The sequence below is a fragment of the Wyeomyia smithii genome, chromosome 3 (genome assembly GCF_029784165.1).
Source record: "Wyeomyia smithii strain HCP4-BCI-WySm-NY-G18 chromosome 3, ASM2978416v1, whole genome shotgun sequence".
In the NCBI taxonomy this organism is placed as follows: domain Eukaryota; kingdom Metazoa; phylum Arthropoda; class Insecta; order Diptera; family Culicidae; genus Wyeomyia; species Wyeomyia smithii.
In genome coordinates this window covers 259430997-259450480 of record NC_073696.1, presented here as the reverse complement: position 1 = coordinate 259450480, position 19484 = coordinate 259430997, and the positions used below count along the sequence as shown (strand labels likewise).

At 37.8% G+C, this 19484-nt stretch overlaps 1 protein-coding gene across 4 annotated transcripts in view; it reads right to left on the bottom strand.

Moving 5' to 3' along the window:
* LOC129727642 (A disintegrin and metalloproteinase with thrombospondin motifs 20) overlaps positions 1–19484 on the bottom strand; it is a 477347-nt gene that overhangs the window by 78907 nt on the left and 378956 nt on the right. For all 4 annotated transcript variants that reach the window (XM_055685645.1, XM_055685647.1, XM_055685648.1 and 1 more), the window contains exon 7: positions 10334–10548. In XM_055685645.1, coding sequence (XP_055541620.1) covers positions 10334–10548 — 215 coding nt within the window. The remainder of the gene's footprint in view (positions 1–10333; positions 10549–19484) is intronic.

Here is a 19484-nt window from a genome sequence, read left to right as displayed (position 1 = left end):
AAAAGGTTGCTGGAACGATTAAAGCCGAAGAGTTTCGTCCCATCAACATGTTACACACGTTAGAAAAGATATTAGAACTTGTTGTTAAAGGTCAGCTGTTAGAATATTTAAATAGTAACTCGTTATTAATTCCGGAACAATCTGGCTACCGGGAAGGCTATTCGTGTGAAACCGCGTTGAACTTAGTACTAGCAAAATGTATTTTTGCCCTACCTTTTTGTTTTTGGCCAATAACACACAATTATTGAGGTTACAGCGTTTGCAGAATAGAATAATGCGTTTGATTTTAAATTGTGATAGATTAACTTCCTCTGCTTTTATGTTGGACGCTTTGCAATGGTTATCCGTGAAGCAACGAATTGTTTATTTGTCTATGGTGTTCATTTTTAAAAAAATTGATGGTTTGCTACCTCAATATTTGTGTGAACGAATTGAAAGAGGAAGTAATTTTCATAGATATAACACTAGAAACGCGGATGAAATAAGAACACCTTTTTTTTTAACCAGAGCTTCACAGAATTCATTATAAAAAGGTATAATTTTTTTCAATTCGATGCCAAGACATGTTAAACGTGCACCAACGCTTGCGGAGTTCAAGAGACAATGTATTTCACACGTGAAAGTTTCTGTTGTACAGAACGAAAATTAAAACTTTTATAAAATTACGAGAGTTTATCTGACGAAGTTTAAACAACGGATTTATTTTGGATGAACTATTTATTTTGGAATCTATCTATTTATTTATTGTTTTATTGAAGCATGTAACTGACGAAGTTTTTACGAAGGGATCTGATTGTGTTGTAAAATTTTATTCAAATTTTATATTAGATATTTTTTATTATGTAATGAATTAACAAAAACTACTGTGTTCGTCATGGTGGTGATGATTGATTTTTTCCTTTATATTGTTGTAGCTTTTAAAAATAATAGAAAGTGACTACATAAGTTTGAGCCTCGCGCGCGGAATTCAGATATAAATGGATTCTTTAACAGTGCTTAGAGAAAAATCATGAAGTTGTTGTGGTTAATCTGGCTGAAGGTCATGAAAACCCTGTGCTAGTTTTGTGTAGCTCTATAGCTCTTCACATTTTTACCGATGTGAATCAAGTAAACAGTTTTTGAAGAAGTTTATATCTGGAGGTAAAATCAGTTCGTTTTTTTGTATAACTGATTTGAATGTGACTAAAATAATTATCTATAGATAAATCGTCCAGCTCAAACCTTTGTAGGGGTATGAGGCGGGACCATCATCATCATCATCAAAATGCCGGCCTTGACAAAGTGCTCATGTGCTCAAAGTACAAAAACTAAAACCGGTGTTAATTGAGAGAGTCTGTGAAAATTCATCAGGACGTTGAAAATCTTTATAAGTTGATTGAAACTGCAAACCCTACACCGATATTGAAAAAAGAGAACTACTGATCGAATTGGGGTTTTATACATTGTCAGTATCGTGCTCAAAGCGTCTTAAATCGTATCAAAGCGTCCTGCTCGGTTCCCAGCTTAAATGCGACTTGAATACACTCTCCAACACTCCTAGCATCCATTTTTAATCTGGCGTAAATTGTCTCCGCCGTCGCAAAATTTCTCGTAAAAAGGTTGAGGTCGTCTGCGAACCCTAAGAGTCTGCTCTCGTTTTGATGCCCGCTAGTCAGATTATACCCTCAAGAGCAATGTTGAATAACGCGCAGGATTGTCTGTATACTATACTATACAGTGTATAGTCCATCTCCTTGTCTAAACCCTCTGTGTTCTTCAAAGGGTTTCGAGATATGCACACGTAGCACATCATTCGATCGAAGGTAGCGGCCACGGAGTCTCCTCACCTTCTCACCTTTGGATCTCCTGCAGAGCCACGATGCCGAACTTGCGGGGTTCTGACTGCTCAAGCAGCACCCTGACTCCGTCAACAAAATTTAGCGACTTGCAGTTCCAGTTCGTACCGATTTTCCACTCGTGGTCCGTTTTTCGTTCCCTAGGTCCGTACTGAATGTTTGGAGTTATGCTCATAGTGTAATTGTTTATTTGAGTAGTTTTCCTTATTAGGGCCACGCTACCGAGTCTCGCGATGGGCTATAGCATTCGAGACAACACTTTTCTTAATTCAGTCGCCCGCTCCGAGTCAGACACTGTTGTGAGCCGCCCCTAACTAGGGAAACAGACGCTCAGAAAAATTGGGCTTTTATCCAAGGAGGTTAGCCTCTCAATTGTTTTATTTTATTCTGATGATTTTACGCCTGCTTGCGGTTTTTTTTTAAATCAATAATATTTCGAGGATTTTCCGATTACATGCTGATACAATTGATAATACTGTTGGTGTGATGATCTATAGATGATTTGTTGAACAATCTTATACGATTTTTTGTCTATTTTTGGATCATATTGGATTTGGGTTGATTTTCTAACAATTTCCTATCGATTGTCTAATAATTTTCCAACAATTATGTAAAGATTTTCCAACGGCTTTTCGACATTTTTGTTAAATATTTTCATATTTTTTGGATTAATCAGTGTTATTTTTGTGATGATGATGATGACTGTCCGATGTTTTACAAAAAGTTTTTGACACTTTTCTATTAGGCCTCTTATAATTTTGTAAGGGTTTATTGATGGTTTTCAGATGTTTATTTTTGAGGGTAATCAAATTTTCTGATGTTTTTGCCTTTCTCCTAGAAAGGTATAGCAATCACTGGAAAAACCAAAGGTATAAAAGTGGTCCCAATGGCCGAATGTCATATACCACTCGACCCCTTTCGATGAACTGAGCATTTTCTGTATGTATGTATGCATGTGTGTATGTGTGTATGTGTGTGTGTGTATGTGCAACTTTTTTTTCTCACTCACTTTTCTCAGAGATGACTGGACCGATTTTGATAAAATTAATTGCTAATGAAAGGTCTAGTTGCGCCACAGGTTGCTATTGAATTTCATTGTAATCGGATTTTTAGTTTAGAGGTTATGTATCAAAATGTAAAAATCACGTAACATCAATATCTCAGAAACCACACAACCGATTTCAATAAAACTGGTGCCAAATGATCGGGCTGTCTCCAGAACCCTTAACTTTTGAATTTCGTTATGAATGAACATATGGTTTAAAAGTTATGTAAAGAAAAGTTATCCTGAGGTTGTTTAAACTCACTCATTTTTTCTCAGAGATGGCTGAACCGATTTTCACAAAATTAGTGTCAAATGAAAGGTCTAGTTGCTCCATAGGTTGCTATTGAATTTCATTGCAATCGGATTGTAACTTTGTCCGTTGTTCATAAAAATGTGAAATCACATAATGAAAGTAAACATATTGACTTTCTCCAAACGATCACTGGCTAATTAAAAGGTAGAAAAGTGATCCAAATGGCCGAATGTCATATACTACTCGACTCAGTTCGATGAATCGAGCATTTTCTGAATATAAGCATATATAGGTGTATATGTTTGTGTGTGGGTGTGTACGTGTGTACGTGTGTATGTGCACCTTTTTTTCGCACTCACTTTTCTCAGAGATGGTCTGACCGAACCGATTTTAATGAAATTAATTGCAAATGAAAGGCCTAGTTGCCCTATAAGACCCTATTGAATTTTATTTTAAACTGATTTCTAGTTTAAAGGTTATGTATCAAAAGTTATGGAAAGAAACGTGTTCTGGAGACTTTTTAATATCACTCATGTTTCTCAGAGATGGGTGGACCGATTTTTATAAAATCAGTGTCATATGGAAGTCTAGAAAATCTACCAGTCCCAGTCTAGAAAATCTACCAGTCCCATCTACCAGTCCACATAAGCACTGAGGAAGACTGTACGTCACAGTCGAAATATATATTTGCGGACTGAATTTCAATATTTATTTCCAAAAAATTTAGTAGAGTATAACGAAAACCGATAACTATTTCTTTGATTGATGTCATATGGAAGGTTTTGATGCCCCATAAGACCCAAATGATTTTTTTTTTTTACAAACGGATTATTACTTTGCCTGTTATGTTTAAAAATGTGAAATCCAGCTTTGAAAAGAAATATATTCCGAAGACAACTTGAACTCACTCACTTTTCTCAGAGATGGTTGACCCGATTTCCACAGAATTAGTATCAAATGAAAAGACTGGCTGCCTCATAACACCCTATTGAATTTTGCTGAAATCGGACTGTAACTTCGTCTGTACCGTATGGAGATGTAAAAATCACGAAACTTCATTATTTTAGAAACTACACAACCGATTTGAACAATATTGATATCAGATGAACGGGCTAGTTAAGGGTTAACTGATGAATTATGATTGAACACGTGGTTTCAAAGTTTGGCTGCCCTATACGTTATTTTTTCGTGATTAAATTGTTCGAAATTAAGAGTCATTTCTTTTATTTTGCTATTTCTTAAGCACTAACATTACGTCAAATTTCATATTTTATACTTTAGTTACAACATCAATATTTCAGAACCCAAAGAGTGAATAAACCTCTATTGGATTCAAGCATTCATGTAAATCTATTTTTACAAATAATAAGTTTGAATGAGAAAGGCTGAGTCTGACCGCTAGGTGGATAAATTTAGGTTTTTGTATCACATTATGATGATTTCCAGCAGGCTTTCTCAATGGTTGATAATTTCCTGATCAATTTTTGATCACATTTTAACAACTTTTGATGTATTGAAAACTTGATTTTTTATAGATAACTTTCTGTTGATTTTTTTTATTACATTCCAATGTCGTTTTTCCATTGTTTTCCGATGATTTTGTCGCCTTCTAATCGAATTCCTAAGAGATTTTTAAAAATTTCGATAGTACTTTGAGCTTTACACTGGTCGAGAAAGAAGTTGCTCTAAAGCTAAAAAACGTTGCTCTAAAAAGGTTAACCACTCCTGTGAATTTCAGCGCCCCTAATGAATACAGAGATGCGTCAAAAGGCCGCAGAGCAATTGTTCACCGGGATCGTCGTTTTTACGTTGGTTCACGGAAAACTCGTTCGAGTCTCTGGAAATGTTTTCTTTGCTAAGGGCACCCAAAATTCGCAGGAATGAATAAAAATCCCTAATTCTTTAACGTGCCCAGCCCACTGTAACTTTTTGTGTTTCAGCAGCTTGGCAATATCAAAGTTTTTAAATACTTCGTACAGCTCGTGATTCATGTATCTGTGCTACACTCCATTTTGCCCCATTTTTTAGACCCCAAGCGCTCGTCGATCGGCCTCCTTCCACGTTCACGATTCATGTCCGTAGAGTGCCACCGGGAGGATCAGCGCAAATGTAGTGCGGATTTGTAGACTGCGAAACCTATGCTGTCCACGCAATCCGTAGTTAGCCCTGTTGGCTTCCGCAATTCGTCTCTTTACCTCGCGGTTCACTTCGTTATCACACTTTTTTTCCTGTATGGGTCTTTTTTATTCTGTCTTCCGGGGATATTTTTTGTTGCTGTTTGTTCGTGATACCTATTAGCGGTGGCAGTCCGGTAGTCACATTGAGAACGTATTGACAACAGAGCATCACAAAAGAAAACGAAAAAGGTACTCAGTGTCTCGATTCGGCATTATTTGGAGGATGTCTTCGAGATTGCGAATCTAGAAAAAAGAAGAAGCTGTTTTTTATACAGACGTTCGTATCCGCACTACACAAACAGCGCGTTTCGGTAACAGCCCGAATCCACCAGAGACATTTTTCCTCTCTTTTTTTATTAGCCTATGATGGATGTCGGATGACGGCTGTTAAAAAAGTATGTGGAAAGAAAAAGCGTAGGAACTGCTCGTCATCTTACCGATAGCTTTCGTGCAAAGAAAAGCAAACTCGGCAATAGAACGGCTGTGCACTGAAGGATCTGTGTATCGCATACCGAATGTTATTTACAACCATACATGATATCGTCGAGATGGAATTGACGACATGGGGTGAACAGCAAAAAAACAAAAAAAAACATTCCTGTATGGGGAACTATACGGCAACGTTATAGTCGCAATATATTTTATCTGTCGACTGTCTTTATTCTGCGAACTTCAACACTATCATAGAGGGACGCTCTCGGATGTCATCAAAAATTTTCATCGCTCAGTACATTTTTTCCCCTGGTATGGACTCATCACTACGACCAGAAAAATTGATCTTTTGTGATATTTCCCGGGTGTTTACTGTATAGCGCACTTCTATTGTTAGTAATACCACTATTGAGAGTAAGGGACAAGATTATTATAATCGTGCTTGCGTGTGTGCTCTTTCTTTGTACGCATACTATCCCGAGCCTCGCTATATCCGGTCAATTACAATTCCCTGGGTAGGTTTCAACTGAATGGCCAGTTATATTGTATTCTGACCAGTTTTAGTGTGAGTGGGATTTATTTTTGTCAAGAGGTGTGACTTACCATAAGCCTTCCTTTACGTTGAATTTTTTTAAACCTCGACAAATATCTCTTGAGCAGACAATATGTGCAGCAGGGAAGCGAAAAATAAGCGAACAGGAAATATGATACAGATTTGGAAAAATATACCGCATCTCGACGGGACTTGAACTCGCAATCATATTTCCAGTTCGCTTATTTTTCACTTTCCCTGCTTAATGAACTTAAATGTTAACGGGTAAAAGCCGTTGTTAAAAACAGAAATTTAGTTCAAAAAATTTAGCCCTACGGAGCACCTTCCGTTGTTGTGTCGCACTTGCAATCATCAGCATCAGCTGACTCTTCTGTGTGTGATGAGACATTCCTTTCAGTCTTTAAATAACGCTTGCACAGCAGTGTGTGTAGTTAGGGATGAGCAATAGAATAAGTCGGCAGTAGAATGTGATACGCATATCGATTGTGAAACAGTACCACCATCCCCCGTTGTTTATTTCGTCAAAACACCATGCCGGAGACAGGGAGATTGCGGGTTCAAGTCCAGTCGGGATGCGGTATATTTTTCCAAATCGGTATCATATTTCCAGTTCGCTTATTTTTCGCTTTCCCTGCTGCACATATTGTCTGCTCAAAAGGTAAGTCCGATTCCCGCAGCCGCCCCTAAGAGCCGTAAGGCTTCCTCAGCATTACGACCAACACCGGTGATATCGATGTCGTCCGCAAAGCACAGAAGCCGCTCCTCTGCACATCTGCCCTCCGTACAGCACCCTCCAAGACTATGTTGAATAGCAAGTTCGAGAGCCTGTCCCCTTGCTTCAGATTATTAAAACTTAACTATTCAAATGTTCAAATGGAAATATCAAGGGTCGCACGACTCAGCTTGATCAGTTTTGTTGGAAAACCTTGTTTAAGCATAACCTGCCACAACTCGTTGCGTTTCGCTGAGTCGCTTCAAAGTCTAACGTTTGCCGTAAAATAACAGGAGGGTTGTGTGCAAAGCCACGACCGCAAGGTTGAAGTAGAATACTTTTACAAAAAAGAAACGATACAACTTTTCATTGAATGCATTTACTAGTGCTCACTATCGCACAAACACTGCATTTCACTAAAGTGCCTCACTGCATCAGCCGAAATTTTCCGAATAATATAGTAACTTGCTTGTCATGATTTTGGCTTGTTTTTAAATTTTTGATTATGCGAAAAATTGATTTTTATGCAGATAATAAAAGTTTCGGCTGCCTTGTTCATGACTGAACAAAAAATTATTTCAGTACGTTCTGAGACACGGAGATAAAGTAAAATTTATAACTTTTACAAATTTAAAAATTTGAATTAACTCATTAGAAAATATTAACTCTTCAAGCAAGTTTTAATTTCATCCTGAAAAGGACAATTTTTTGTTCATTTTAGTATCGGATAAGATGCCAATCATATCTTTGCGTTATCACTGACAGTGCGAATAAAGTATTCCTTGTGATAAAATAAACAGTCAAAAGCTGATTTAACACTCAAAACTAGACGGCTCGCGTGTTGTCGAAATGAGCCAACTTTTCATTGAATGCATTTACTAGTGCCCACTATCGAACAGAGACTGCATTTCACTAAAGTGCCTCAATGCATCAGCCGCTATCGATGCTGAGATCCGCTGCAACTAGTGCGCTATCCATTACTACGCCACAGCTGTGGCCGCTTACTGCAATCGCTGGTATCCACTGCACTGCTGGTGCTGCTGCTAAGGGAGAACGACTGCTGTTGTCGCTGTCTACAACTATTATGAGCGGCTTCGGCTGAAACAGGCTCTAATATAGGCCAAATAGCATGTTTTAAATTGCAAGGTATATGATTCTGTCGACCGTGCTTGGGAAGCAATCATTAAACGACCAATCAGAGGTCAAATTTTTCGTTTTGACAAGGCTTGACTATTTTCAATAGTACAATAGTGTGAATAATAAAATTACAATTATCTTCTTTTGGGAAAAATCTAAGAAGATTTTCCAATCTATTGCTGCAAGAACGAAGGAAATCCATCGAATACTAACCGATTTATTAGCATTTGAAATTGGACATATTTTTCACTTTTTTCGGTTTTAGATTCTCATTTCACATCCCTATGTAGTCGAACTTCCTGAGAGAAGTATTCTACTTCAAAAGTGGACCAAAATTGCCGATTTTTTATAGGTTCACCTTCACACGCACTGACGAAACTACCCATACAGCATCAATCATAGTAACCCAGGCTGGCGAGATACCGCATTTCATAGTTTAACCCTAATATCGTATTACCCTTTACTATATTATGATTTTAGCATAACGGAAATCTTCCATCAAACGTGTTTGATGGAAGAATGCCGACTGAAACACTCGATTACACGCAGGTCAAAGATATGCCAGTACGTTACTGTCATTCTGTGCGTGTGAGGAAAGACTCTCTCTTAGTCATAAACATAACTTTTGCAGTGTGTGTGTAGTTGATCGAGGTGTGTTTGGAGCAAACACAATAGTAGAGCGTGAAATGATGATATTGGGCTCTGAGAACGTCCCTTCCCAGTATTTTAACTGGATAAAACACCATTTCGGAGATATCTCCAAGCTTAAATCGCTTTCTCAATTCTTATTCTTTTCTCGTATTCTCTAAAAATTACATACGAACATTTTTTCCTCGAAGTATTGTTGTTACTTTTGGACATTTTTATATTGTTGTTCGATTTTCCGACTAATTTTAGATCATCTCGTGAGGTTTCAGGTCGGCTTTCTAATAATTTACTTTTAATTGCTTGATAGAAGTGGTAAACACAGGTTTTTCCCTAGGGCTTTAAAGAATGAAAATGGGAGATTATGGCTTTTTAATCATTCCTGTGAATTTTGGTGCCCCTAGCTAGGATAATTTTCTAAGAGACTTGAAAGAGTTTCACCGTAAAACAACGTAGAAGCGACGAACCCGGTGGGCACTTACTCTGCGGCCTTTTGATGAACTTCTGCATTCACTAAGGGGTGCCAAAATTCACAGGAATGATAAAAAAGTTTATAATCTTTTTAGGGTAACTAGTTTGAGCTGAAGGGCAACTTTTTTCAAATATTTTTTTCGTCTTATTTTTTTTCAATAGTTCTCACGGCTCTATAAATCTTTCTAAGATTTTCCATGTGTTTTGGTTTATTCTTACTCATTTCTCGATGAAGATTATCCGATGCTTTTCAAATTATTTTGACACTTTCCTATTGAATTTTAGATATTTTTTCAATGTTTAGTAATTTTTCTGACCGATTTTACGATGATCACGATTTTATGATGATCTTTGATAACTTCGATCGACAACTCATACTTAACACAATTTAAAGATATTTTAAGGAATTATCAGGAGATCAAGAATAAACCGTTACGACTTACATTTTTCAAAACAATAATGAGCTTATAGTCACAATCTAACAAAAGAGATCAGGCTGTTCAGAGCACAGACGAAACAAAAAAATACTAAGAGAGGAAACATAAACAAAGCTACGAACCAAGAAATTCAATGAAACTATCGTTCTGGAAATAACGAAAGTTGTTTGAATCAGGAATAGAACGGTTTTATTAATAGAAAAATATTTTTAAAGAATGAATAGAATTCAATTATCAAAACATATACATATTTCTGAACGTTTTATTAACGTTATCAAAACACCAACAGAAAGAAAATCATAAAAAATCAGGGCCTTATTCTCAACACACACAGATAATTTATAAAGGTATAGCGTCTTTCAAATTGTTTTCAGAAGAATTATTGAAGATCAAATGGCCATGAACTGGAGCCGGTCAGAGACTTGACAGAGACAGAGACTAGAAATATGATAATACTTAAAAATGTGATAGGGCACCATTAGTTGAATATTTTTGATATCATTAAAGATTCATGTTCGAATCTTTCGAAGCTATGGCCTCGTGTTTCAAAACCAAATGGGAAAAACTTTGTACGCATTTTTCATGAAGCTCTAACGATTACAATTTAGCAGTGAAGCAAAGTTCCCGGCAACTTACGATCGACATCAGCGTCAGCACGTAGGACTTGAGCGTATCGCGGTGGTATTCCTGCATTTTCTTGTCCACGGCGACCAGCACCTCGATCGTGTACTCGTTGTTCGTGATGTGGGCCGTGCTGCGCTTGCGCCGACTGTGGCCTCCGTTGGCTGCCGTGGGGCTCCCGTCGTCATCGTTGCCGTTCAACTCGATGCTCTCCAGGTGTTTATCGTGCTCTGCAAGTAGACGAATAGAAGAAAAATGAAAACCACTGATCAATTGTTTAAGTATTCACAGAAACAACACTCGCCCGGATCAGCCTCTCGTGAGGAGTTGTCAACAAACAAGCAAGTAATCACGAGGAGATCCACTCGAAAAAAAGGGCAAAAACTTGTTTTCATTCATAACAACCTAGACGCGCGCGCTTGAAGCACACCAGTAAAAGAAAAAGATAAAACCTAAATTAATCCACCTAGCGGTCAGACCCAGCCTTTCTCATTCAATTTTTTATTTGTAAAAATAGATTTACATGAACGCTTCAATCCAATAAATGTATATTCACTCTTTAGGTTCTAAAATATTGGTGTTGTAATCTTTACATATAAAAATGCAGTCAAGTCTGTCTGTCTGTCTGATCCATATAGGCCCGAAAACTAGCGAACCGATCGACGTGAAAATTTGTATGTAGGGGTTTTTGGTGCCGATAAAGGTTCTTATGATAGTTTGAGACCCCTCCCTCTTCTGGAAGGGAGGGGTCCCATACAAATGAAACATAAATTTCTGCACAACTCAAGAACAAACCAAGCAAAAGAAACCGAATTTGGCATGTGGATGTTTTAAGGGGTAACTAATATGTCCATAATAGTTGGATGAAACACAAATTTGTGCACATCTCGAGAACTAATCAACCAAATGGAACAAAATTTGGCAGGTAAATGTTTTTAGTGGTAACAAATATGTACATAATGGTTTGAAACCCGACTCCCTCAAAAACCAATCAAGAAAATACAACCAAATTTGGTATGTGAATGTTTTTAGAGGTAACAAATATGTCCATAATGGTTTGACGCCCCTCCCTCTTCTCGAAGTACATGTTTCTTCACAAATTTCTGCACATCTCGCAAACCAATCAACTAAATGGAACCATATTGGCAGGTGAATGTTTTTAGTGGTAACAAATATGTTCCACAATCGACCTCAGACAACATTTTGGATTGTAGGATGGCAACTTCCGGTTTCTGGAAAAAAGCCAAAAATGGCCGATTTCCACTCAATATAATAATATCCGGATCTAGAATAATACACAGGAGCTAAAATCGACCACAGATAGCATTTTAAATTCTAAGATGGCGACTTCCGGTTTCTGAAAACAGCAGAAAATGACCAAATACCACCCGATATGAGTTTTTCTTCAACCAGTATGCCGTTCAAAATCCAGAAATTGTCTCCAAATGCCATTATGAAATCCAAAATGGCGACATCCGGTGTCGGAAAAACAGCGGCAAATGACCAAATACCACCCAATATGGGTATTTCTGGAACCGTAAAGATGCACTGGAGCCACAAATCGACTTCAGACAACATTTTGAATTGTAAGATGGCAACTTCGGGTTTCTGAAAAACAGCCTGAAATGGACGATTCCCATTGAATATTAGTATTTCTGGAACCAGAAAGATGCACAGAAGACACAATCTTGAATTTTAAGATGGTGACTTCCGGTGTCTGGCAAACAGCCGGAAATGACCAAAAACCATTCAATATGAATGTTTTCGGAACCAGAATTACGCCCAGATGACATAAATTGATTTCACAGGCAATTTTAAAGTCCAAAAAGACGACTTTTGGCTTCTGAAAAACAGTCCAAAGTGACCAAATATCACCCAATATGACTTTTCCTTTAACCAGTATCCTAAATACCATTTTGAAATCCAAGATGGCGACTACCGGTTTGTGAAAAACAGCCTAAAATAAAATACTATCCAATATGAGTATCGCTGGAACCAGAATGATGCAAGGAGCTAACAATTGACCTCAGGCACCATTTTGAATTGCTAAATGGCAACTTATAGGCAACAGTCGGAAATGACCGAATAATACTCAATATGGATATTTCCGTAAACGTGATGATGCATAGAAACCAAACATTGACCCTGGACACTATTTTGAATTTGAAGACGACAACTTTTAGTTTCTGGAAAATAACCAAAAATACCTCCCAATATGGGTATTTCCGGTGTCAGATCGACGCCAGAAAGTCTGCTGATAATGACAGAATACCACCCAATATGAATATATTCAGAACTAAGGCGATGTACAGAAGCCAAAAGACGAGGATGTTGTCATTTCGATAAAACCAATCATTTCAAACGATTTGTTATTTGACTTTGATCATATCCTATGGCCGATTCGTCGTGCATTTGCAGACTTCAAACAAACCGCAAGGAGTCAATGAGCTTGGAACGTTCAAATAGTACGACACCACATTTAAATTATGTTGAGGCCACATATATCGATCAAAGCAGGTATAGTTTTAAATAGTCTTTGAATTTCTCTTCTTTCCATAACTTTTGAGCTACATATCAAATTGTTATGAAGTTTGTTATTTGTAAGTTTTAAAGATGACTCGTTCGTATGACACTAGTTATGTTCAAATAATTCATGTAATCTTTGAGATAATAGACTTTCGTTGTTTTATTAACAATTTAATACATAACGGTTGCTTAAGTTCGATTATAATCAAATGAAATGGGAACGTGTAGGGCAGCCAAACTTTGAAATCACGTGTTCAATCATAATTCATCAGTTAACCCTTAACTAGCCCGCTCATCTGATATCAATATTGTTCGAATCGGTTGTGTAGTTTCTGAGATAATGAAGTTTCGTTATTTTCACAAGTCGGTACATTACAGATGAAGTTACAGTTCGATTACAGTAAAATTCAATAGGTCTTCTGAGGCAGCTAGACCATTCATTTGACACTGATTTTGTGGAAATCGGGTCAGCCATCTCTGAGAAAAGTGAGTCCAAGTAGTCTTCGGAATATGTTCCTTTGCATAGCTGGATTTCACATTTTTTAACATAACAGGCAAAGTAATAGTCCGATTGCAAAACAAATCAATAGGGTCTTATGGGGCAATTAGACCTTCCATCTGACACTGATTTTATGAAAATCGGTCCAGCCATCTCTGAGAAACATGAGTGAGATTGAACAGTCTTCAGAACACGTTTCTTTTCATAACTTTTGAACCACAAGTTCAATCTTTATGAAATTCAAAACTTAAGGGTTTTCTTGGTAGCCCGTTCTTTTGAGACCAATTTTGTTCAAATTGGTTGTGTAGTTTCTGAGATATTGATGTTTCGTGATTTTCACATTTTTAAACATAACCTCTAAACTAAAAATCCGATTACAATAAAATTGAATAGGGTCTTATGGGACAATAAGACCTTTCATTTGCAAATAATTTCATTAAAATCGGTCCACCATCTCTGAGAAAAGTGAGTGAGAATAAAAATCTGCACATACACACACACACACACACACACACACACACACACACACACATACACACACACATACAGAAAATGCTCAGCTCGTCGAGCTGAGTCGAGTGATATATGCCATTCGGCCCTTTGGAGCACTTTTATACTTTCGGTTTTGCAAGTGATTGCTATACCTTTCTAGGAGAAAGGCAAAAACATTCATAATTGCTTAGTACCCTTCCAGCACCCTTCATCGCCGCTGGAAAACATCCAAGCTCCTAAGCGGTCGCTGATTATGCCGCGAAACCGACTGAGAGTCAAGTGCGACATACAACTCGTAAATATTAAAATATTATGCTAATCAAATTAACCATTTTCGAAGTTCCATTCCTTTTCTTCTCCGGCGCGGATTAGCACGCGGCAAGCACGTCAACAGGCAGCGGCAACTAGTTAGCATAAATTGTAGACACTTGGTCTAGCTTCGTCACCTTGTCGCGCGGTTGTACTCCGACGGCGGTGGATCAACCTGTTTCTGATGCTTGCCACATTCGCACTTCGGTTTGTGACGGCAGCAGGGGATCGCTTGAATCACTCCGATTGATCGATGGCAATGGGTCAGATTTATTCGACATGTCCGATGAGGTCCGCCGCCGCGCCGGGCTTCAGATGGAAAAACAGTTTGACTTATCGATTGTAACTGGAATGCGTTTGCTAATGGTAGGAAACCAGTCGTCTCCAAGCTGTTAGCGTTATGTAAATTAACACTATTTAGTAGCTAATTTTCCACCGAGGCTCGCTTTTGCAGGTGTAAAAGTGTTTAGGTGTGCTCCACCTGAACAACGCACGTCGTATAATTTATGTTGCTAATTTGTTAACCAGCTCCATGCTGCTGCACACCTTCTCTCTGCGCCAACAAGGGGTATGAACATTATGAGTGAAAGGATTGTTGTTACAGTCGGCCGATAGTAGCAATCACGGAGTGATTAGTCCTCAGGGTCTCTGTCTAGCTGATCGACTGGTATAGTCTAGCAGAGCCCTAACAGTAGGGTTTCCACGCTTTGGCTGCGACATGCTGTGAATTGAATCTTTTTTTGGTTGTTTTGATGGATGTTTATGATTGTATGTTGATTTGTCGCTTTGACATGCATACCTGCTGCTGCTGCTGCTACGACTGCCCTGTAGCACCGTTTGCTTGTTCATAAACTGGTAGAAAAACCCGTCAGATAATTTGCCGAAGTGACTCGCGGCAGTCAATCAGTGTCGAAGTGACAGAAGAGAGCGTTCGATTTATCTCGTGCTGAGTGGCGAATGACTTTGGTTTGTTGGCAGCTACATAGACTAAGGGAGTAATTTGCGAAAGCTATAAGCTTTTAGAAACGGTCCTTAAGTACAGTATACAGTAGAGATGGTCGGGTATGGGAAATTTGTTACCCGTACCCGACCCGTACCCGACTCATCGAGAATTTTCAAACCCGTACCCGACCCGAACCCGAAGTCGGGTTTGTTTGAAATACCCGTACCCGACCCGAACCCGAAAAAGTTTGTTTTTAACTACCCGTACCCGACCCGTACCCGAAAGAAAAATAACCCGAAATTACCGGTACCCGACCCGTACCCGACCCGTCCTGGATTTTTATTTTATTTTTTTTTCAAATACCTGATTACCTCGTACATTTTATGCACTGATTGTCATATGTGGTTTCTCGAGATGATGGCCAGAGTTGGGCTAGACCCGAGTGTTCATGTGAACGAATGTCAAAGAACCAGAGTTCCAGGCGATGTATTGGTGCTCCCAGAATCCAGCGTAGCATCTGTCACTGAGAACGTCCGCTCGTCTGATGTTGGAAAATTTGATCATTTTTATCACGCAGCAAAATATCTATTCATAACAGTGCACGGATAATTTGGGTTCCGTTAGTTACCTCATATTAAAATTGATCAGGGATTTCAATTATATATTTTGTATGCATACGTATGATTCATATAAACTGCTGAAAATTTTTATTTTGTAATTTACCCTACTAGCACAATTCGCACAACAATGGTGAAAAATGCATGTCTGGTAGAGTTTAAATTAAGCGACGAGTTTTATGTGCACATCGTAGCAATCAGGAATCTAAATTTCGGTATAACACAGATATTTCTGTACATGCGGCATCCCTGGTCACAGTGCAAATCAAGACCTGGGAGGGAGAAACGAATACTACACTAAAAAATTATCGAAACAGATGACACGCACATTCGTCGTTTTTTGATAGCGTGTAACTATTTCCTGCTGTAACCCGAGTATGACTCGAACATCGGGAATACTAAATGTGCAAATTTGTATGCAAAACACAGATTTTTCGAGTCAGTTTCTTCAGATTTTTGAGTTTATTTATATTTACGTAGGCTTGCGCAGAGTTGCAATAATTTTACAATTTCATACCTCACACCTCACATCAAGACTCAACCGTGATGAAGTGTATAGTTAGAAACTGTTACCGAACGACTTTTTTTTGATACCCGAGTAATAATTACGTAGGAGGTCTGCCGAAAAGAGTTTATTTGCAAACATTGCTTACACGTTTAAACAACAAAAATGCTTTTAAAAAATCGGCAAACTTTTAAAACTCGTAGCTTACCAAAGGACAGAAATATTATGTTTCAGAAAATATTGTTAATTTCATTGCTTGTGTGGATGTTATTTTTTAATTTTTAATTGTTTATTTATTTCGTCAAGCAAATGTAGATTACATAAATATTTCATACAGTTATTATTTATAGTGTTTACAATGTTCTTGTTACGAGCCAAATATTTCTAGTGTATTTCAGACAGTTTTTAATTTCTTTTTTTTTTTTGACATTGTTATGCCAATGGTTTAACAATGTAAATTATACTGACACATCATTCGATTTATGGGACCATTTTTTGCATAATTAGTTCTGCAATGTTTTTCTGAAAAAAACTTTCTCGTTCTAAGATGCCGTGAAGGTGTATTAAAGCTGAGTTGTGATAGTAATGCAGATGAGTCTATACGAATTGAAATAATGTCATTGACGAAGAATAGCATTGCAAATTCGTGGCGTTGTTTAAGTATTTGCAGATTAATGAGCATGCAACGTGCTTCTTACGATGACAGAGGAAATGCAGTCCAGTTCAAGTTGCGAAGCGCGTAAAGAAGGAATTGTTTTGGACTGATCCATATGAGATTACAATATTCTACAATAGGTTCAACATATGTAATATACAATAGTTTGATAGTATACGGGTCTTGAAAATTGTGGCTGAACCGCTTAGCAAAGCCCAGCATATTATTTGCTTTACTTATGATGAAGTTATAGTATCATAATAAGTATTTTTCGAATAAGTCCACGGTAGAGCAAAATGCAATCATTCTTCTATAGAAATCAATAATACCGTTACCGATGCAACTTCGTGCTGCTTCGTATCCGTTTCTCCCTCCCAGACCAAGACTATGCTAAAACACCTAGGCTAGAAAAATTAATAATTAAATTCTCATAATGCACGCAAATCGAATTACCCGTACCCGACCCGTACCCGACCAGTTGAGAATTTTTCAAACCCGTACCCGACCCGAACCCGAAGCCTTGGTTTTTAAAGTACCCGTACCCGACCCGAACCCGAAAAATATTTTTTGGCGTTACCCGAAACCCGACCCGAACCCGTCGGGTACGGGTCGGGTACGGGTATCGGGTAAAAATACCCGTACCCGACCATCTCTAGTATACAGTGAGCATAAGATGCATGCATAAATTTATATTTTGAAAACTCCTGAGCATGAATTTTTGACGTAGAACTACATTTTACGACAACAGGAGGGTGCAAATTGAAAAACTGAAAACATTGAGAGTATTGCTGTGCCATACACTATTTTATCGTTATCGCGATGTTTTTGTAGAATATCAGTATCGTGACAATATCGGATTTAAAAAAATCGGTTTCGAAACGATATTGAATAAATGCATTTGTTTGAGAAGCCCGTCATGATTTAATTCAATGTTTTCGTAAAAAGTAACATAGTTTCAAATTTTATTAAGCAGTAAAATAGATTTGTTTAATAAAACATGAAGTCATTCACATTATCGTTATGCAAAAAAGTGATACTCTGTCAGGATCAATACGGTTTCTTGAGTCTCATAGAATATGGCCCGCTTTCGAAACGCTTAGAAGGAACTGATTTTGACCACATAGGAAGCAATTGCATTGCGAATCGCTTTAGTTTTCAAACCCTTATCTAACATTTTGGGCAAATAGGCTTAATATCCGTCCAAGATTCCTTGAAAATATCATCCAAAGTTTTAGTGTTGCTCGAGCTAAGAAAATGCATTCTTTCACTTTTTGTACAGCATATTCGAATGATTTTTCTTCGTTCGGATATTTTTAAACTTTTCAAATTTATTATATTACCTCTAAGAGGACGTTTGTATGACAGATTTTGCAAACTTTGTGCCACTTTAAACAACGTAGCTCTAAAGTTCTGACATTGTTAAACGTTTATGGTTTTTACTTTCGTTAGTGAAAATTTTTAACAGATTTTTGGCAGGGCACACAATTCATTCGATACATATTATCGATACTCGATGTTAATTCAGCAGTACATATCGAATATGATGTCGGCGAGGTTCATTCGATAATATCGATATTATCGGCTTTATCGATATCGGCCGAACCCAAATTGAGAGCATTACAAAAATGGTCCAATTTCAGATGCTTGAAACTCAATTAGTTCCTAACGGATTTCCTCCGTACCTACAGCAATCAATTGGAAAATAAGCTATGCGTTTACCACAATACAGAAAATTGTGATTTTGTGACGCTAACTATTGTACTATTGAAAAATGTACAGTTTTGTTGAACGCAAATTTCGACCAATCAGACCTGAAACAAAGCCTTTTCCTCCAATACAGCCGTATACAAATGAGTTGACTTTGTAAATAATTTGTTGTTGCTGTTTTGCTCGCTTGAGTGCGCACTCTTAGTAGTCATGTATAAAAATAAGCATGCAGAAATTTACTCTTCATTGTCTATCGGATCACTGTAACAAAAGAATGATTTGCTGGAAACTGGATCGACTATCAGCAAGCAGAGCTGGCAAACCGCAGCATAGCAGGCGGCGATTTTTTTTTGTATTGCTGCAACATTATATTTCATAAGTTCGTATTTATGTGGAAGGATACTGCGTGTGAAGCTTTGTTATTGTGTTTTGTCGCAATCCCCAAAGAAATCGGGAGTTCCGCAGGGTATAAATATGAGGGCTTTACCTTTCGCGCTATTCTTCAATGATGCAATGTTACGGTTAGGAGTTAACTGTAAGTTGGTATACGCGGAGGACCTAAAATTGTATCTGATAGTTCGTACAATCGGCGATTGTCATCGTTTGCAAGATCTGTTGAATATTTTCTTCGAACTGGCTGGTAGTTAGTATTGGAAAATGTAAGGTCATAACATTCCACCGTATTTTTAATCCGATTATATTCGAATACCGCATTTCTGGACTTAAGCTAAGAAGTGTTGACCGTGTTTGCGTCCTTGGTATTCTGTTTGACGCTAAGCACATTTTCCACCTACATTATATCAGCTTCATTTCAAAAGCGACTCGACAGCTGGGATTTATTGCAATTGACCGTGACTTTAAAGACCCTCACTGCTTCAAAACTTTGTATTGTTCTCTTGTACGACCACTACTT